The sequence below is a fragment of the Mastigoproctus giganteus genome, chromosome 11, assembly GCF_048544385.1.
Source record: "Mastigoproctus giganteus isolate SK-2022 chromosome 11, ASM4854438v1, whole genome shotgun sequence".
NCBI lineage: Eukaryota > Metazoa > Arthropoda > Arachnida > Uropygi > Thelyphonidae > Mastigoproctus > Mastigoproctus giganteus.
In genome coordinates, this window is record NC_143585.1 from 136,025,503 (window position 1) to 136,048,263 (window position 22,761).

A 22,761-nucleotide genomic window follows, 5' to 3' on the forward strand; every position below is an offset into this window, starting at 1 on the left:
TTAAGCTATCAACTTCTACACCGACAAAATACCGTTCAAAATACCTGTCCAGCTCAGCCTTAAATTTATTTAGGCTATCATCTTCCACAACAAAGGATGGAATTCTGTTCCACCAACCAACCACCTGCTGGCTAAAAGTAAACTTCTGCACATCTATCCTACATCTGTATTTTCTCAATTTGAATTTATGCCCTCTCAAATGATTATTCTGAGCAAGAGGAAGAATTCCATCACCATTGAGTATGCTCAAACCATTCAAGGCTTTATACACCTCAATCAGATCACCTCGCAGGTGCCTAGTCTCCAGACACTGTAATTTGCAAAATTTGCTCACCTGCTCAACTTTTCTAGATCCTGTTGCAACAGTGTACTGTCATTAACAAACCTGCAAACCTTTGTATCATCTGCAAACTTGGCCCGATATACCTGCATTAAGCCTGATATACCATCATCAATATCATTTATAAATACAGAAAACAACAATGGACCCAACACTGAACCCTGAGGGACTCCACTAATAACATTAGTCCATGAAGAGCAGTGTCCATTGATTACCACTCTGTCTACTCCCACTCAACCATCCCTTTATCCATAGCAGCAATTTGCCTCCAATGCCACACTGCTCCAATTTGTGCAGCAGTCTTCAATGTGCAAAGTATCAAAAGCTTTTTTAAGATGCAAATATATGATATCAAAGTTACTCTTTGCATCCAGTTCCCTGTGTGACTATATCATGGTATCGAATCAAATTAGTCAAGCAGGCCTTCCCCTTAATAAACCCATGCTGTGTCCGAGCTATAACTGAAGTCTTGTCTAGATGATCCTGCAATGCTTCTTTAACCAGTGCTTCCATTAATTTCCCTGGAAGAGAAGTTAAATTAACAGGTCTGTAATTACCTGTGTCTCCCTTTGATCCTCCTTTGGGGATTGGGGTCACATTTGCACATCTCCAGTCCATGGATACCTCCCCTGAGTCCAAGGAAGTTCTCATAATTATGGCTAAGGGTTTGCTTACTTCCTTTGCCACCTCCTTTAATATAACTGGATAGATTCCATCCACCCTAGGTGCCTTTCTTGTGTTTATCTTCAACAATTGCTCCTCCACTTTACTCTCAGATATTGCAAGATTATCTAGCTTACTCCCACCACAGTCCCCACCCTGAATAACTCCTCATGTGTGAATGTCGATGCAAAATATTCATTTAGTTTGTTAGCTACCTGAGCAGGATCATCAACAGCTGAACCATCGATATCAAGTGGACCAATCTGATTCATCCCCTTCCTTGTAGAGTTTACATAAGTTAAGAACTCTGCTGTTTTTCTTTGAATCCTTTACCAAAGATTTCTCGTAATTTGCCTTCGCCTGCCTAACCTCCTTTGTAACTTGGTTACAGACCAGCTTATATCTATCATAGGCTACTGAGTCACATGTTAGTTTATATGTATCTCATGCATTTTTCTTCTATGTCACATGTCTAATTAGTTCATCTGACATCCATTTAGGCCTAACTCTTAAACAATATTTCTTTGTTGGTATGAAAAGACTAGTAGCTTCCAAGATTAATTCTTTGAAGGCTTCTCATTTTGAATTTTCTGTTGGTAACATCATCAGTTGGTTCCACCATATAGAATTCAAATACTGTCTCAGACCACCTTTACAAAAGCAAAAACCCTTCCCTTTACCCTTGATGGTAATTATCTCTTTGAGTAAATCCCACTTCAGCACGCTATGATCACTGCCACCTACTGGTTCCTTTACCTGAAGATTCTTGATGCATGAAGAATCACTACTGATGATCAGATCAAGAATATTACTCCCTCTAGTTGCCTCTCGAACATGCTGCTGTAGAAAACAATCATCCAATAAATCCACAACAGCCTTGCTAGTGTGTGAGTGACCAACTCACAAATTCCAGTCAATATCTGGAAAATTAAAATTCCCCATTATAAGACACTCTAATTTATTGGCCCACTCTATTTCTCTGCACAATTGCTCATTATACTCATCAGATTGATTAAGCCTATAACACACACCTACTCTCATTTTTCCTTTCTCAGGGCTTGTCACACCAAACACACTCAACATTGCATTGTCCACCCACATCAATTGGATGCACTTCCTTAGATTTTATGTGTTTCTTAACTAACAGCATAACCCCTCCTCCCTTCCTGTCCTGTCTATCCTTTCTATACACATTGTACTCCCCAAATTCCAGTTCCACACTGCTTATGTCTGTGTGACACCATGTCATCTGATATATGCTTGCTTGCCTTTGATGTCTTGACTAGCACTTCAAGCTCATCAAATTTATTAACTATACTCCTAGCATTAGTGTACATGAAAGTATATATGCACCTGTTTCTACTCTTAGTTACCTTAACACAGCCCATGTATTTACTTGTTCCACTTTGACTCCCAGCAGTCCTGGAAATTCCCGGAAAGCAACCATTGCCTTGCTTTCCAGGCTGCTGCTCAATTGCATTTCAACAGAAGTAGTGCAAGAATCACTTTTACCTCTGCCAGCGGCTACTGTTAATCTATTAGTCCGTGTATCCCCCCAAGCTAGCAGTTTTCCGACCCACCTAACTCTGCCTCAATAGCATCAGCAGATATTCTTGCATCCTTTCTATTTAAGTGTATCCCATCCCTGTAGAAGCAGTCTCTCCTGTTATCAAGCACAGACCATGCTGAGAAAAATTCTACCCCTTGAGCCTTGCACAATCTCTCCAGGGCAGAGACACCTATATATTTTTATAAATTAAAGTTGGAATATTTAGTACAATTATTAGGTGTACCTAATAAAGTAACCACTCGGGATATATCATCAAAATTGTTATGCAGACCTCTCTGCACTACAGATAATATATTTTATTTTTCATTTTGTGCAAAAATACTTGCTCTATCATGTTGGCATAGAGTTCTGTGTCCACATGCTATGGCAAAATCAATTACAGACATGGGATCAGCACCTAAATATTTTAGGAATCCATCTATTTGCATAAAAAAAGCAAAAAATTAAGAAAAAAAACATACTATTTGGAATACATATAGTGTTATTTTAAGATATTATCCTACCTAACTTCTCCACAAAAAACCGTTCAAGAGGAGAATAAATGACTCTTTAAAATATTTCTGAAATTAAATTTAATTCACATATTTTTAGATTTTAATATGAAAATTTAAGAATGTGGAATGAAACATTTAGCAGTCTTTCAGTGGATAATAAATTTAACCAACTTTGGAGAAAAAAAAAAAAAAAAAAGAAAAAACATACAATCATAAAATTACTTTATTTGCTCAATTTTATTTCTCACCTTACAGCCTGGCTGAATAATTCACTTTCAATATAAGATTTCAGTCTTGGGGGTAATTCAAATAAGAACTGGAGCTATTATGAGAAACAATAGTAAAATAGACAGAAAAATAATTTAAAAGAAGTTTTTTTTTTTTTTTAACTACAATATCTTAAGCAGATTAACCATAGCATCTCTTTAACATATCAATACATAAAGACTAACGTATAATTATTTAAACAGTTTATTGTATTCATGTAATTTAAAAATAAAATCCTCTCTCATCTATATATCCTTATAAGGGCTCTGTGTTGGTAATGGAAAGTGATTTTGCAACTGCATCTGTGAAAGTTAACACCTATATATTTTTATAAATTAAATTTTGGAATATTTAGTACAATTACCATTCAATTAACAAACAAGAATTAATATTAGTATTAATGGTGAAAAATGATGCAAGAAACCATGCTTATACAGAATCAGCCAAAAAAAAAAAAAAAAAAAATCTCATTTCACCTATCCATTCCCTCCAATAGTTTGTCCAGTTCAGTGGTTTTCAGCCGGGGCACCGCAGCACACTAGGGCGCCACAACAACAACATTCTTGGGGTGCCATGTAATTTCGGTTTAAGTTATTTAAAGTTATTATTATTTATTTTTGAAATTTATACATTTGTTTCATTATAAAAAGGTGTACAGTATCCATTGTACCGTATCTTTTTAATTTTGTGGTGATCTATAATTTATCTTTATTTAGTACCTCTATATAAAGAATATAATTATTATATAGGTATATATTAAAAGGTCAAAAACCAATGTGTTAGGTATTTCTTTTGGCCTAGGGGTGCCGGGAAAAAATTACTGGGACACTAAAAGCCGTGAACCGAGAAAGTTTAGGAACCTCTGATCTAGTTCTTCCTTGAATTTATTCAAGGTATCCATTTCCTTAAGGTCAGACAGGGGTTTGTTCCAGAATCCAACCACCTATTGGCTAAAGGCAAACTTCGGCAGATCTATTCTGAAACCATCTTTCATCAATAATTTATGCCCCCTTCTCTGTGTTTGTGTGTGTACCCTGAACAACAGGAACAATCCCATCAGCATCCTTATTTTAGAACTTTGACACCACAAATTACTAATTCAACTTCAGAAAGTGCACATTATCTTCTGAAAATAAAATGAGCAAGAACAAAATCCTCATATATTTACATATTTAACCTATATTACAAATATAAGTAAAATGAGTTAAATGCAGTATAATTTTTTTTTTCTCTAAAACTTTTGTTTCTACCATATTTTCATTATTTTCTTGTTAAAAACATCTGGACAGGTACCAACTTTTTTGCCGAACCAAGGGAATGAAAATTCACAAGACCATAAATAATAATGTACAGTAAGGCCTCGCTTTTTGGCATTCTGCTAATACGGTGGTTTTCAATTATATCCAGGTTCATTATGTTCAGCACTTGTTCTGCGGCGCCTCCGTAGCCAGGTGGGAAGGAGCAGCAGTGCGTAGCACACGCTTCTTGATTAGACCGGGGTTCGAGCCCGTCACCACCAAATACAGAGGATGCGGAAAGGTCAGAGAATGACCACCGCATATCCCGGAGCAATATGGCCTTAGTTGCTAATGCTCCTAAAATCCAAAAACAAACAAACAAACAAACTTGTTCTGCTTTTTTGACATAACTCGATCAGCAGCCAAGTCCGAGAAGGGCGTTGGGCACCATTTTATTGTTGGTGATTTACACTGACAATAAATGGCTGTAAATCAGTCTACTCACAGCATATGATAGTGTAAACATGTTATTAGAATTTTATATGCATTTGTAAGTGAAAAAAGGCTATGTTCCACTCTTTGGCGAGGGTCTGGAACCTAACCCACTGTATTGCATGCACCTAACCTACTGTGCATGCAATCTTTTAGCTCAAAACTAGGGGCAAGCACCTAGCAGAATGATTCATTGAATCATTGGCGCCTCTGTAGCCAGGTGTGCAGGAGCAGCAGTGCATAGCACATGCTTCTTGATTAAGCCGGAGTTTGAGCCCGTGACCACCAAATACGGAGGATGCGGAAAGGTCAGGGAATGACCACCGCATATCCTGGAGCAATATGGCCTTAGTTACTAATGCTCCTAAAAACCAAATAACAACAACAACATTGAATCATTCTACTGGCTCTGCCTGGCATAAAAAAGCTTTTCATGATATTAATTGTGAATTATACAATATTATTAACACTAGGAAATTTCAAAAAAGAAATAAATTTTAATCCTTTGCAGGCAAGAATTATTTTTACTGACTTCCCCATGCAGTCCAGTTCTAAAATCCAAAAAAAGGTTTTTTTTTTTGGTTTTTTTATGAAAACCCCAAACACGAAAGGTATCAAAACCTATAGTACTTAGTACCATGCATGGGTTGAAGGAGAAGTATGGGGGGAGGAGGAGGCCGGAAACTTTGCTCTAGAGACTAAACAGACTAAACAGCCTCCAATAAGCAAAGTGGTGGTATTTCACCGGTTGATGAAAGTCATCTACCATGTATCCATCAAGTGCCTACATGAAATACCTTCAATCTAAAAATTTTGTTTTTAGGTTTGTATGAGCCAATATATAAAACTGGTAAAACATTCTATAAATGTTTTTGACATTTTAAACTTTAATTATTTATAAGACTTTAGTGTGTGGTAATTTCTTGAAGTTTTCAAAATCCTGTCATCCTTGTTTTCAGGAGCACTTTTCTCAATACTAAAACTGTTTCTTTTCTCTGACTTCTAACATTTTTGTCACTACATGCTGTACAGTCTTCTTATGTGGATTCTCATCTGCCATCACAAGATGTCAATGCACATTCGATTTGTTTTTTGCATCTGAACTTGAGAAGCTTTTACCTAGAAAGAATGGACATCTACTAGTAGCTGAACAAGCACTTCTTCCAAAATTGCGCATGAAGGTCCTTTTGAGGTGGATCTGCTAAATTCATCAGATATAAAACCATTCACAACTGAGACTTCTAAAAGATGGAAAAACAACTTCCTCCAACTATCCCATCCAAATATTTTCACTGCATTGGAGGTACTGTGAAATAAAGCATGATCCTTCCTGACTTAAAAGCTTATCAAGTGAGAAAGCAAGTTTATTTAGCATCAGCCAAAAAAAAAAAAAAAAAAAAAAAAAATCCTTCCCCTTTCACCCATCCATTCACTCCAAAAGTTTGTCTAGTTCAGCCTTGAATTTATTTAAGCTATCAACTTCTAAAATAACAAGTGTAAGTTTGTTCCAGCAATCAACTGCCTGATGTCTAAAGGCAAATTTCTGCACATCTACTTTACAACTGTCTTTTGTCAATTTCAATTAATGCTCCCTCAGGTGTTGAATCTCAGCAAGAGGAAGAATCTCATCAGCATTGAGCTTGCTCAAACCATTCAAGGCCTTATATACTTCAATCAGATCACCTTGCATGTGCATAGTCTCCAGGTGCTGCAATTTGCAGAATTTAAGGCTTTCTTGGTAACAGAAACGCTTTGTTCCATTCACCAATCTCATTCCAAAAACACTACATCCTTCCTAAAATGAGGCCTCCAGACCTGTATACAGTAATGAAGGTGTGGCTTGACCATTGCCTTATACAAGGGGATAATCACCTTCTTATCACTGCTAGAAAAATTCCTATATATCATTGACAAGACACCATGAGTTACTCTTGCAGACCATCTGCACTGCTCAGAAAACTTCATATCTGACTGCACAATTACCCCCAGGTTCTTTTCATTCTCTACCACCATCAGTGTAGTACCACACAGTTGATACATTACTCTGGGGACTGCTACCCACATGCAATACTTTACATTTGTCAAGTTGTAGTAGTGTACCGTCCTTGTTGCAGTAGTGTACCATTTTACTGTCATTAACAACCCTACCAACTTTCATATCGTCTACAAACTTGGACATTAAGCCTGATATACCTCCATCAATATCATTGATAAATACAGAAAACAACAATGGGCCCGACAGGGATCTCTGGAGGAACTCCAGTAAAAACATTAGTCCATGAAGAGCAGTGTCCATTGATTAACACTCTCTGCCTTCTCCCACTCAACAACCCTTTTATCCATTGTAGCAACTTACCCTTAATGCCATACTCCTCCAACTGCAGTAGTCTTCCATGTGCAACGGTATCAAATGCTTTCCTAAAATCCAAGTATATGATATCAAAATTATTTTTGCATCCAGTTCCTTTGTCACCACATCATGATATCCAATCAAATTGGTCAGCCAAGACTTTCCCTTAATAAACCCATGCTGTGTTTGAACTAGATGAGGCTTGTCTAGATGATCCTGCAGTGCTTCTTTAACCAGTGATTTCATTATTTTTCCCAGAACAGAAGTTAAACTAACTGGTCTATAATTACTCATGTCACCTTTCAATCCCCCTTTGTGAATTGGGGAAACATTTGCACATCTCCAGTCCGTGGGGACCTCCCCTGAGTCCAAGGATGCCTTCATAATCATGGCAAGGGGACTGTTTACTTCCTTTGCCGCCTCCTTTAATATAACTGGATAGATCCCATTCACACCAGGTGCCTTCCTTATGTTTAACTTCACCAATTTCTCCTCCACTTTGCTCTCAGTTATTACAAAATCATTTGGCTCATGGCAGAGTTTGATAGATTTCTGGCATTCCCCTCTCTGCATAACTCCTCGGCGCCTCCGTAGCCAGGTGGGAAGGAGCAGCAGTGTGTAGCACACGCTTCTTGATTAGACCGGGGTTCGAGCCCGTCACCACCAAATACGGAGGATGCGGAAAGGTCAGGGAATGACCACCGCATATCGCGGAGCAATATGGCCTTAGTTGCTAATGCTCCTAAAAACCAAATAACAAACAAACAAACAAGTATAACTCCTTATGTGTGAATGTATATGCAAAATACTCATTCAATTTGTCAGCTACCTGAGCAGAATCATCAACAATCGAACCATCGATATCAAGTGGACCACTCTGATTCATCCCCTTCATTCTAGAGTTTACTTAAGTAAAGAAGTCTTTACTATTTTTCTTTGCATCCTTTGCCAAAGATTTCTTGTAATCTGCCTTTGCTTGCTTAACCTTCTTTGTGAATTTATTACAGACTATCTAATATCTACCATAGGCATCTATGTCTCCTGATAATTTATATGCATCCCATGCATATTTCTTATCTGCCACAAGTCTCATTAATTCATCTGACATCCATTTAGAAATCAGATGGGAAGCAGAATTTTACAGCAGTCATGATATCAGACTGCAAGTCTGATGAAAGGGAAGAGTGTATAAAACTGTGGTTAGACCCGCATGGACCTACGGTGCTGAGACATGGGCGATTACAAGGGCCCAGGAGAAGAAGATGGAAATGGCAGAGATGAGGATAATAGGATGGATGTGTGGTGTGATGAGGAAGGACAGGATAAGAAATGACTACATCAGAGGTACGATTAAGGTGGGGCCTCTGAGTAAAAAAATGCAGGAATCTAGGTTGAGGTGCCTTGGACGTGTTGAACGAAAAATTGAGGAGTATGTGGGGAAGAGGTGTGAAAAGTTGGAGGTGATAGGGAAGAGGAAGAAGGGGAGACCTAAGCTGAGATGGAAGAACAAGGTGGCAGAGGATTTAAAAGAGAGAGGATGAAGGAGAGAGGAAGCCCAGGATAGGGAGGAATGGAGGAAAAGAATTAAAGATGGAAATGCCGAGCCCATATAAATGTGGGAAGAAGGCAAAGATGAAGAAGATGATATCAGACTGCAAAGGAGCCAAGTAAATAACTGCAGTAACAGAAAGTAGTGCCAAATCTATCCCACTCAGGGCCAGACTATTTCCAGATTTCAAATTGAACTTATTGACACTTGTACCACTTTAAATAAAAGTACTGCAAGATAATGGTATACTGTACTGTACTTTATCGTAATATAATGCTGTACTCTATATTAGAAATAAAGTACAATGTGTGTGTATATAAAATGAAGGAATCAACAAATGGCTTCCTTGAACCATCTTGGCAATTCCAGTTTTAGCACAGGTGCCAATTTTTTACTGTAAAATAAATTAGAAATCATGTAATTTCTAATTTAATTCATGTAATTATAAGCAGCAGGAAAACTAAATTTTTGGGCCAAAACAAGCAAAAAAACAGGATTTTTTTTTGCAAAAAGCAGTTCTTCACAAAAAAATAGGAGAAAAAGCAGGGGTTTTTTTAAAGTGCACACTGCATTAGAAATTAAACTTCACTGACAACACAGACATTTTATATTAAAATGCAGACATAGGATTGTTTACCAATAGAGTAAGCCTTCAAAATGTTAATTTATCTATTATTTTTCAGTCTGTGGATTTCTATTTGGATTTTTCTGTTAGAAACTGATTTTGATTACTGCAAGAAACATATTGTTGCAGACTTTGCCCTCTTTAGAAATGTTTATTCAAAGTTTTGCTCATACAATGGCCCTGCTGTCTAGTTTACCACTAAGCTTAGTGTGGAACTTGATTTTCAAAAATCATATTGATATCGACTCAGGAGATTATTGGTTTCCAGAAACTAAGTCAGTCTGGTATTAATCATTTTTCCCAGCACCTTGCCTAAGCAGCTTTTAAGTGCAATAGGCCTATTTAGAGTACTTGAGTGATCCTTCCCTGGTTTCAAAAATGAGGAGAGTATAAAGTCTCCAGTTATTATTTATTATTATTATTAGCCATATGGTGCAAGGAAGCCTGAGACTTATGCTGAACCAGCCAAAAAAATTTCCCGAATTACCCTGCGTGCATGTGTGTGTGTGTGTGAGAGAGAGAGAGAAAGAGAGAGAGAGAGAGAGAGAGAGAGAGAGAGAGAGAGAGAGAGAGAGAGAGAGAGAGAGAAATCACCAAGAAAGAGAAGAATGATGATATCCAGCTCAGGACCCTGGGTGTGCCAAGCCCATATCAGATGTGAGCCCCTGGGGTTGTTAGGATAGGTGTCTTCTATGTGTATTCTGTTATACAGCTGTAAGAGAATTTTAATGATTCTTCACTTATAAGCTTGATCATACATACTGAATTCCATCAGGATGTACTATAGTATTTTTTGACTGTGTGAAGTTATTATGTAGCTCAACCATAGTTAATGGTTTATTGTATGATAAATAATTGGTTTGTGGTATTAAAATTTATCTTGTATTTTTCAGTTTGTTTCAGCTAAGGCTCATATGGCAATGCTGCTGAAAGAGTTTGGAAAGTTCTGCTAATGGCATTAGCAATGTATATGGGTCAGCAAATATCGCGTCCATTCCAGTGTTTTCCCATTGATTTGCCTGATTTTATTTAAAATAAATTTAATATCTGTGGCTCTATATTTTCTGATACAAAGCAGATCCATGATAATTTCTTGTTTTGCCTCCTTACATTGAGGCCCTTTGCTCTCATTTTGTACTGGATTAGATTTTTAGTGGTAGATGTTTACAGAATAAATTCCAGACTTTGTTCTTATCTCTTTTAGCATTACTGAATCCTGTATTCCATCATATTTTAAGATAGCAATGTATTCTTAATTATTTCAGTATAGTATAAACTGCATTCAGTATTAACTCTGTGACATAAATCACTTGACTACTGTATGAGAGTGAATGGCATTTTTATAAACTACTGCATGTTTTTGATATACAGTATTTGATTTTCATCAAGCACTGTATATCAGCATCCTTGAATCTCCATATAATTCTTTTTTCGGTTTGTGGAAGTGTATCGGACAACCCCCTAGGTTTTATTTTTATTTTCTGCCACCCGGAGTGGGTCACTACCCATTTGGTATGTTATTCGTTGGATAACTGTTACCCAGATGCAACACTTTGCATTTATCAATTAGTAACCTCAAGTTGCCACTTTTCAGTCCATCTTCCTAATTTTTCCAGATTGGAGTAGCAGCATACCATGATTATTGTCATTAACCACTCTACCAGCAAATTTTGACATTAAACTCAATATGCCTTCATCTACATTAGCAAATTCTGAAATCAGTAAGAGACCCAGCATTAAACTAATCCCTCAGGTTTCTGTGATGGGAATATCCACTAATAACGTTAGTCAATGAAGGGCAATGGTCCACTCAGCTATCCCTTTATCTGCAGCAATAACTTGCTCCTAATGCCACATTACTCTGATTTGTAGAGCAGACTTTCATGCAGAACCATATCAAAAGCCTTACAGAAATATATGTCAAAATTATTTTTTGCATTTAGTTCCCTTGTGATTATGTCATAGTAACTAATGTGCAACTATGCTGTGATTACTGTATAACTACATTCCTGTCAAGATAAGACTACATTACTTCTTAAACCAATGACTCCAATCATTTCCCTGGCACAAAATGCAAGCTTATAAGTTTGTAATTATCCACTGCACTTTTTCATCGCCTTTTGTATACACAAGAGACATTTGCAAATCTCAACTCTATAAGAACATCCCTGAATCCAAAGATGCTCTCCTAATTCCAGCTAAAGGTTTTCTTCTTTTAATTAGCCAGTAATCATGACCCTGTTTGTTACAAAGGGTGTTACATGGCACCTGACAAGTGCCCAAATGTTTTTTATTTATGGAAAAGTTTGATTTATTTTGAATTCTGCTTGTAATAACACCAATACACTGTCTTTCTAAATAGATTTTGGTATATATTGCATATATTTTTAAAATTTTTTAAAAAAAATTTAAATATTTAAAAAATGCTTTTTTATATGTTATTTAAAATGATACATTACTTTTGCTGAAAATGGCAAAAAATAACAAAAAATAAAAAAGTCCTGGTCATAAAATATAAGCATTAAACTAACAGTCACTTCCATTTTCCAGTGAACAAAAGCATTAAAAGTATAAAATTTCAAAATGATGCCAGCACATTGTCAAATTCATCTGTTGTCTCTAACGTTCTCCCAATTCCACTAATCATTTGGAGTTCTTTGACTTCCTCTCTTTGCAACTTGACTTTCTCCAGTCCAACTTTCCTAACAGTGAGGTAATTTTCCTACGTGATTTTAATATTCGCAACTCCAACTGGCTTCCGTTTTCTATTCACACTGACTCAGCTGGTCGAGATGCTGAGGCTTTTGCAATTAATAATGACCTTGCACAGACTGTTCATTTACCTACAAGAATACTGGACAATCCTTGTGTCCACTGAAATTTGCTCATATAAATAGAGCCGACATACATGATCTTTTTCTCACAAACAACCCTCCTAAGTACACGGTCGAAGTGAGAGGTTCTTTAGGCACCACAGATCACAACTTGGTGATTGTCTCTTCTCCAATGGAGCTTTTATCACATGGCTATTCCCAACTTCGTATTGTTTAGCATTACAAGAATGCAAAATGGGATGACCTGTGAGATTTCTTTTCTTCATTTCCTTAGTCGGACTACTGTTTCAAAACTTCTGATGTCAATGTTTGCTCAGATCGTGTCAGTGAAAATATTCTTATAGGAATGGAATCCTTTATTCCACATTCCACTTTAAAATCTCGTCCTTTATCTAAACCTTGGTTTTCTAATAAATGTGCTAAGGCTGTTCAAGAGAGGAACGTTGTATATCGTAATTGGCTTGTTTCCAATTCTTCAGTTTCATTTTCTGTCTACACCAAAGCTTGCAACAATTGTAAAGCAGTTATTAATCAGTCCAAACTAGATTTTGAACAGGCTAAGAGTAGAAAACTTGCTTCTTGCTCTAATGGTAGCTGAGCATTCTGATCTCTTGCCAAAGCTACTGGCCACAACTTTTGCCCATCTCTGCTCCCACCTCTGTCAAAACCAGATGGTTCTGTTGTCACTTCAGCCAAGGATAAAGCTGACCTGCTAGCATCCCATTTTTCTTCCAATTCACATATTAATGATCTTGGTAAAATACCTCCCAACATGCTCCATTTAATGCCTCCTGTGGTCTTCCGCCAAAAGGATGTCAGAAGGATTTTGACGAATCTTGATGCTAAGAAAGCTTCAGGTCTTGATGGTATTTCTCCACTTGTTCTCAAAACCTGTGCTCCAGAACTTACTCCTGTTCTTTGCCGCCTTTTTTCACTTTCTTATTCCAAAGGTCTTTTTTCTTCTGCTTGGAAATTTGCTCATATCAAGCCAGTTCCTAAAAAAGGGTGACAAATCCCTCCCATCCAATTATCATCCCATTGTAATTACTATTACTCTTTCTAAAGTAATGGAGAAATCAATTAACCGCCAACTCTTAAACTACCTAGAAACCTTCTGTCTGATCAACGATCGCCAGTATGGATTCCGTCAGTGTCGATCCACTGGTGATATTCTAACTTATGTTACCTATTTATGGACAAATTCAATGGAAAATTTTGGTGAAACACAAGCAGTTGCTCTTGACATCTCAAAGGCTTTTGATTGTGTTTGGCATAAAGGTCTTCTAAACAAGCTTCCATCTTATGGTTTGCCAAACTGTTTTCTGTAATTGGTTATCCAGTTTTCTCTCTGATCGCTCACTGAGGGTGATGGTAGATGGCTCTCTGTCTTCTAACTTCTCCACTAATGCTGGTGTCTCCCAAGGTTCCATTCTTTCCCCCACTCTTTTCCTCTTGTATATTAATGACCTTCTTCTATTGACTGGAAATCCTATCCATAGTTTTGCCGATGATAGCACATTGCATTCCACTGTCCATTTTGAAAAACCTTGCCCTAGTCAATCAGCTTCCACTTCTCGAATATCCGCTACCAATTCCTTAAATGCTGATCTCCAGGTAATTCGCCAGTGGGGCAAAGACAACTTAGTTGATTTCAACCCTTCTAAAACTCAGTCTGGTCTTATATCTCGCAAAAAGGATTCTTCTGCTCCTATGGTTATCTTTGGTGACACTCCGATTTCTAGGCAAAATGATATATCTCTTTTGGGATTACTCTGACTTCTAATCTCCCTTGGCACAAGCGCATTAAAAATATTGCTTCCTCTGCATCTAAAAACTTGGTTTTCTCTTTCGTTCTCGGCGTTACTTTTCTTCCAAACAGCTGTTCACTCTGTACAAATCAGAAATCTGCCCTACCATGGAATACTGTTTCCACATCAGGGGCGGTGCCCCCAAAACCTCTCTCAGGCTTCTAGATTCCATTCAGAAGAGGGCAATTAATGATTCCTTTCTAACAGAGTCTCTTCACTCTCTGTCTCATAGACGTGCTGTTTCTGCTGCATGCCTTTTCTACAGATGCTTCCATGGACACTGTTCTTCTGAATTGGCTTCTATAATTCCCGCTCTCTCTTTCAAGACTGTCTGAACACGTTCCGCCACCAGTCATCGTCCATTTACTGTCCAACTTCAAACTCACAGAACCAACTTTTCATCCTCCTCATTTATTCATTCAACTGCCGTTTTCTGGAACAGCTTACCTTCATATGTATTTTCCTGAAAATTACAGTCTACAGAAGTTCAAGTCTAATGTCAACAAATATCTTCTTTCATCTTATCAACCTCCAATCCAAGCACAGTACTAAGTACTATAGGTTCTAATATCTCTCATGTTTGGGGTTTTCATAAAATAAAAAAAAACACGACCCTATGGAAATCGGATTATATAAGCAGAAACGTTTATTAATTCTACTGAAAATGAGAAAAAAAAATCTTACATGCATAAATTAAAACATGATCCTAAAAGTAACTTCTAATTTTCATTGTGTAGAAAACCAATGTGTGTGTGAAATTTCAAAATCATACATGATGCATGCACACTTTTTTTCACTTATGCATAAATTAAAACATGATCCTAAAAGTAACTTCCAATTTTCATTGTGTAGAAAACCAATGTGTGTGTGAAATTTCAAAATCATACATGATGCATGCACACTTTTTTTCACTTAAAATTCTGTATAGTATACAGCTAGCAGAGGTCTTAACTCGAATATGTATTTGGCAATACTTCTTAATTAAAAATATTTTAATATCAAAAGAATGAGTAGGTTTAGATTAAAAAAAAACTAATAAACTAAGAGTACTTATTGTTCATTCACTTCACAAAGTTATACACAAAAATTACATAAACATTTCAAGAAGGGATACAGAGAACAACCCATTCCAGAGTTCATGAATATTTTTCTGATTATGTTTTTTCAGCTAATTATAAAATTTCAGCAAAAGCCCTAAAATGTTCCTTTCAGGGTTGAAATGACACAATATTTAGCAGTGGGTTACATTGAATTAGAACAGCAATCATTCAATGGCCAATTAAAATAAACTTAAAAAAAAAAAAAAAAAAACACGTTCTTGTTTATATTCCAGCATGACTACCTGGTCAGAGGAGTTTACAATAAATTATCAATACAAACATTAATCGTATTTAGCAGTCACTGGCTTAAACCCCGGTTCATTCAAAGAGCGCGTGCTACTGCACTCTCACTCCTGACCACTCCACTATGTCAGGCCTAAAGGTCTTTTATTAATCTTTATTGCTTTTTAAATTGGGAGAGTGTATCATCCCAGCACCATACATATGCATTGTAGTAGAAACGAAAAACTTGCAGAATAAAGTGCGACTGAAAGACTGGTCCCAAAGACAAATTATTAGAAATATTCTTATTTAGCTGGCAGAAAATCAATAACAAAGAAGAATTTTACAAAAAAATCTAATGATGTTATAAATCTGGATCTAGTAGTTTAGTGAAAGACAGAGCCAGCCTCAAAATTTGTGGGACCCTGTTCAAGAATTACTTGTGGACCCTGGGATCCTGTGCAAAACTCATATGGGGTGTTTTTGTAATAGTAATTATTTTAATTTTTTATTTTTTTCAAATTTTACAGCAACTAAGAAATAATTAAATAATTTTATATTATACTGAACAAAAATTTTAAATACGATTAACATTTAATACATTAATCAACAATATTATTTAACAATTGCAGTCATCTCATAAAAATAGGAACATGAATAAATAGCAATAGGAATCAATAATCACACACATTTACATATTATTAAAGCAATTATTGTTTAGATAATTACAAAATATTTCTAGTTCTTTTGGCTGCGAAGTCATTAATGATGATCATAATCAATTTTTTTTTGCTATGTCATTTTTGATGGAAACAACTGATAGTGAAGTTAGTCTTTCCTGGGAAATGGATGAGCTTAAATACTTTTTAACTAATTTTAGCTTGGAATAGGTTGTTTAATTCAGATATGAACAATATTATTATTCAGACCATTTGAATGTGGGGCCCCTATTCAACAGAACCGGTTGAACATGATTGTGGCTGGCATTGGTGGAAGAGCGCAAGTTAAAAAGAAAGTACTTCAACGGGGTAGTCAGAAGTTTTCATTAAAAAGATCCCATGAGCAAATAATCAACATCCATAATTTATAGACAGAAATTTTTCAATTTCACATTCTATTGACATTAATTATAGTCTGGTTGCTAGTTACTGTGTCTTACTAATCTAATATTAAAAACAGCAAGTGCGTATTTTTATTATTAGATGAAATTCAATTACAAAAAAAAAAAAAAACTTTCATTGCAGTTGTCTTTCTTCATAAATAACACAAAAAGATAAATACCAGAATTTATCTGAAATACTCACCTTCTTCAAGAGGGTGTGAACACCTGACAATTTTGATATCTGCAGTCGACGTCCTCGTAAGGTGCCAGAAATTTTTCCACTAAACTCTGTTATAGCAGACATGTTAGTTGCAAGGCTATCCATTTCTTCTTCCATCTTCTTAAAGTCATTTTTCATCTGTTTTCACATGACACACATCAATTAAGTATTCTGTCTCTGTTAGTAGCAACATCTACAGTAACAGACTGCTATATTTAGAAAACTCAGTAGCAACTAAAAACTATATGAAATAAATAAAATATTAAAATTAACAAAGCTTAATCTATTTTTAGTTTTTAAGAGGGGATCACCATTTTAACTCTTTAATTCTCTTAATACTTATATTTTGTAATTGTTTACCAAAATAAAAATTTGCAGTTATATAAAATAATGTAGGTTCCCCCCCCTTAGAAGTCAGAATGGATTCATCATGGCCACCTCACTGAGGTGGCCATGATGAATTGGTGACTTGGTGCTACTCAGGGCCAACACTAGGGGTATGCAAGTGAGGCACTTGCCACAGGCACCGCCTGAAATAGGTGCTGCTAGATGTGCTACCGCATGTATATGCATGTTAAGATACAATATGAATTAGGTGATGTTACGAAGTTTTGCCTCAGGTGCCACAAATGTTAGTGCCAGCCCTGGTGCTACTGGTGAAGCTACAATGGTGTTTTTGCTGACTTAATTGCTTCCCACACATGTTGCAAATTGGGTGGTCATTTCCACTCCAAAGAGCTTGTTCCAAAAAAAGTAAAAAAAAGCTGAACAGCTTTGTATGCTAGAGCAGTGGTAAATCGCATATGGTTGTGGAAGTCAAAGTAGTAGTAGTAGTAATAATAGAGGCATGTGATGCAAGAAAGCAAGCATATGAGCTTACATAGCATCAGCCAAAAAAAAAAAAAAAATAAATAAATAAAATAATTTCACACAACCAATCCCTCTAAAAGTTTGTCCAGTTCCTCCTTGAATTTATTTAAGCTATCAACTTCCACAATGACAGATGGAAGTTTGTTGCAGAAATTAACCACTCGCTGGCTAAGGGCAAATTTCTGCACATCTATTCTACAACTCTCCTTCCTCGATTTGAATTTATGCCCCCCAGGTTCGTAATCTGAGCAAGCAGAAGAATTCCATCAAAATTCAGCATGCTCAACCCATTCAAGGCCTTATACAACTCAATCAGATCATCTCGCAGGCACCTAGTCTCCAGCCGCGGCAATTTGCAGAACTTCAGCATTTCTTGGTAAGAGGACCCCTTTGTTCCCATCCTTGTTACCCTTCTTTGTTACCAATCTTGTTACCCTTCTTTGTACACACTCAAGCAACTCTACATCCTCCCTAAAATGAGGCCTACAGATTTGTACATAGTACTCAAGGTGTAGCCTGACCATTGTCTTATACAAAGGGATAATTACCTCTTTTTCCCTATAATAAAAATTCCTGTAAGTCATTGGCAATACCCCATGACCTGCTCTGGCAACCTGTCAGCATTGCTCAGAAAAATTCATATCTGATTGCACAATCACTCCCAGGTCTTTTTCATTTTCTACCACCCTAAGTGTAGTACCACACAGTTGGAACGTTCCTCTGGGGTTACTTCTACCCATACATAGGACTTTGCATTCGTCAATGTTAAACTTCAGTTGCCACTTCTCAGCCCATCTACCCAAATTTTCTAGATCTTGTTGCAGTAGCACACTGCCGTTACTGTTATTAACAACCCTGCCAACCTTTTTATCATCTGCAAACTTCGACACTAAGTCTGATATACCTTCATAAATATAAAAAACAACAGTGAGCCCAACACCAAACCCTGTAGGACTCCACTAATAACATTAGGCCATGAAGAGCAGTATCCACTGATTACCACTCTCTGTCTTCTCCCACTCAACCACCCTTTGATGTCTTGACCAGAAACTTCAAATTCATCAAACCTGTTTACTCCAGCATTGGTGTACATGCAAGTATACATCCACCTATTCTTATTCTACCCTAACACAGCGCATGTATTTAGTAGTAAAGTGATAAAGTAGCAGCTACGAGAGGTAATAAAGATATTACAGTTTCCAATTGGCGTGATTACGGGCACTCGTGCATTGGGTGTTTCCATATCAAAAATGGCATGTCTTGTCGGCTTCACATGGCCCACAGATTAAGGTGTACAAAGAATGGTGTCGAATGGGCCAAACCAGAGAAGTAAGCAAACCCTTAGCCACAATTATGAGAGCATTCTTAGATTCAGGATAGGTCCCCAGGGACTGTAGATGTAATCCCCAATTCACAAAGGGGGTTCATCAAAGTGTGATGCAAATAATTATAGACCTGTTAGTTTAATTTCTGTTTCAGAGAAAATAATAGTCACTGGTTAAAAAAGTGATGCAGGATCACCTAGACAAGATTGTAGTAATAATTCAGACACAGCATGGGTTTGTTAAGGGAAAGTCATGTTTGACCAATTTGTTTGGATACTACGATGTGGTCACAAAGGAACTGGATGCAAAAAATAATTTTGATATCATTTTTTTTTTTTTTTTTTGTTAGTTGTTGGCACATTGGCTTCTGTGGCCATAATGCACCTCCCAAAGTTTTTGCATTTTTACTCTGATCCAAGTCCGAGGCAGGATTTGAACCCGCGACCTTTGGGTTGCTAGGCAGGCATTTTACCCACCTGGCTAGCCCGGTCAGCTTGATATCATATACTTGGATTTCAAGAAAGCTTTTGATACTGTTGCAGACAGAAGACTGCTGTACAAATTGGAGCAGTGTGGCATTAAGGGCAAGTTGCTGCAATGGATAAAGGGATCGCAGAGAGTTGTAATAAATGGACACTTCTCTACGTGGACTAATGTTATTAATTAAGTCCCCCAGGGTTCGGTGCTGGGCCCATTGTTGTTTTGTGTATTTATTAATGATATCAATGAAGGTATATATCAGGCTTAATGTCCACATTTACAAATGATACAAAGGTTTGGCAAGGTTGTTAATGATAGTAAAGACAGTATGCTACTGCAACAGGATCTAGAAACGTTGGTAGATGGGTTGAGAAGTGGCAACTGAAGTTTAATATTGACAAATGCGAAGTATTGCATATGGGTAGAAGTAACCCAAGAGATACATTCCGACTGTGTGGTACTATACTCGGGAGGTGGAGAATGAAAAATACCTGGGGGTAATTGTGCAATCGGATATGAAGTTCTCTTAGCAGTGCAGATGGACTGACAGAGCAGGTCGTGTAGTTTAGTCAATGATATATAGATATGATGTAATGTAATGATATATAGTCAGGCCACACCTTGAGTACTTCGTACAGGTGTGGAGGCATCATTTGAGGAATGATATAGGGTTGCTAGAACGAGTACAGAGAAGAGCAACAAGATTGGTGAGAGGAACAAAGGGGTTCTCTTACCAGGAGAGGCTTAATTCTGCAAGTTGCAGCATCTGTGGACTAGGCACCTGCAAGGTGATCTGAGTGAAGTGTACAAGGCCTTGAATGGTTTGAGCAGGCTCAATGCTGATGAGATACTTCCACTTGCTCAGATTAAGAACCTGAGGGGGCATAGATTCAAACTGAAGAAAGACAGTTGTAGAATAGATGTGTGGCAGTTTGCCTTTAGCCAGCAGGTAGTTGATTGCTGGAACACATTTCCATCTGTTGTTGTGGAAGTTGATAGCTTAAATAAATTTAAGGCTGAACTAGAGAAACATTTGGAGTGACTGGATGAGTGAAATGGGAAGGTTTTTTTTTTTTTTTGGCTGTGCTCTATAAGCTTGCTTTCTGGCATCATATGCCTCAACTAATGCTAAAGATCTCCTGACAACAGAACTGTAAATGATAGCAAAGGGAATGTTCCTGGTGAGTGAAGGGTACAGTGCATTGTATGGGCTGAATGGCAAGTCACTGTGCAAGAGTTGACACTGTAATACCAGATGGGGAATGCAAGAACAGTAACCCAAATGATGATGCACCATACACTCAGACAAATATGGTACCACAGCAGACAACCCAAAAGACACTCTTTCCACTAATAACATTAGTCCACATAGAGCAGTGTCCATTGATTACCACTATCTGTTGTCTCCCACTCAACTGTCCCTTTATCCATTGTGGCAACTTGCCCTTAATGCCCACTGCGCCAATTTGCACAGCACTCTTTCATGTGAGACAGTATCAAAAGCTTTCCTGAAATCCAAGTATATGACATCAAAATTATTTTTTGTTCAGTTCCTTTCTGATCACATCATAGTATCCAATCAAATTGGTTAGACAAGACTTTCCCTTAACAAACCCATGCTGTGTCTGAATTATTACTGCTGTCTTGGCTAGATATTGCAATGCTTCTTTCACAAGTGACTCTGTTATTTTCCCTGAACACAAGTTAAACTAACAGGTCTATAGTTACTTGTATCATCTTTTGAACCCCCTTTGTGAATTGTGGATACATTTGCACAATTTCAGTCCATGGGGACCTCCCCTGCGTCCAAGAAAGCTCTCATAATTATGGCTAACTGTTTGCTTCCTTCTTTTGCCTCCTTTAATATAACTGGATAGATCCCATTCACCTGAGGTGCCTTCCTTAGGTTTAACTTCAACAATTTCTCCTGAACTTTGCTCTCAGCTATTACAAAATCATTCAGCTCCCTGCCAGAGTTCGATAAGCTTCTGGCATTCCCCTCCTTGATTAACTCCTCATGTGTGAATGTAGATGCAAGATACTCATTCAATTTATTAGTTACTGAAGTATGATCATCAATAGTCATACCATCTATGTTAAGTGGACCAATCTGATTCATTCCCTTCCTTCTAGGGTATACATAAGTAAAAAACTCTTTGCTATTTTTCTTTGCATTCTTTGCCAAAGATTTCTCGTAATCTGCCTTCACCTGCCTAACTTTCTTTGTGACTTTTACAGACTTGCTTATATCTGCCACAGGCTTCTGTGTCACCTGATAATTTATATGCATCTCATGCATTTTCCTTCTCTGCCATGGTCCTCATTAATTCATCTGACATCCATTTAGGCCTAAATCTTGAACAGTATTTCTTAGTTGATATAATAAGCCTAGTAGCCTCCAAGATTAAGTCCCTGAAGGCTCTCCATTCAGAATTCACCACCGGTAACATCATCAGTTGATTCCACTATATAGAATTTAAAAACTGTCTGAGACCACTGTAGTCACCTTTACGAAAGCAAAAGCCCTTTCCTTTAACCTTGATGGTAGTTACATCTTTAAGTAGATCCCAAATCATTACGCTGCGATCACTGTCACCCAGTGGTTCCTTTATCTGCAAATTCTTAATGCATGAATAACCACTGCTAATAATCAGATCAAGGGTATTACTCCCTCTGGTTGCCTCTCGAATATGTTGCTGTAGAAAACAGTCATCCAATAAATCCACAAAATCTTGCTAGTGTGCAAGTGACAAACCCATAAGTTCCAGTAAATATCTGGAAAGTTAAAATCCCTCATTATAAGACATTCTGATTTACTGGCCCACTCTATTTCTCTGCACAACTGCTCATTATACTCATAAGATTCATCAGGCCTATAACACACACACACCTACTCTCATTTTCCCTTTCCTGGTGTTTATGTCACACCACCCTGACATAAACACTAGGAAAGGGAAAACGAGAGTAGTGTTTATGTCACATCACCCTGACTCAACATTGCATTGTCCACCAATGTCGACTGGATGCACTTCGTTAGATTTTGTGTTTCTTAACTAACAGCATAGCCCCTCCTCCCTTCCCGTCCTGTCTATGCTTTCTGTACACATTGTACTCCTCAAATTCAAATTCTGCACTGCTTATATCTGTGTGACACCACGACTCTGATATCTCAACAACATCCACCTTTGATGGCTTGACCAGCATTTCAAACT

General features: G+C 37.3%; 1 protein-coding gene across 1 annotated transcript in view; it reads right to left on the reverse strand.

Moving 5' to 3' along the window:
• The window catches only part of Vps51 (vacuolar protein sorting 51), a 202,273-nt gene that overhangs the window by 153,180 nt on the left and 26,332 nt on the right, over positions 1–22,761 (reverse strand). The window contains exons 4-5 of the mRNA XM_090385571.1: positions 16,857–17,012; positions 3,316–3,389 (exon numbers count right to left, since the gene is read on the reverse strand). Coding sequence (XP_090241697.1) covers positions 3,316–3,389; positions 16,857–17,012 — 230 coding nt within the window. The remainder of the gene's footprint in view (positions 1–3,315; positions 3,390–16,856; positions 17,013–22,761) is intronic.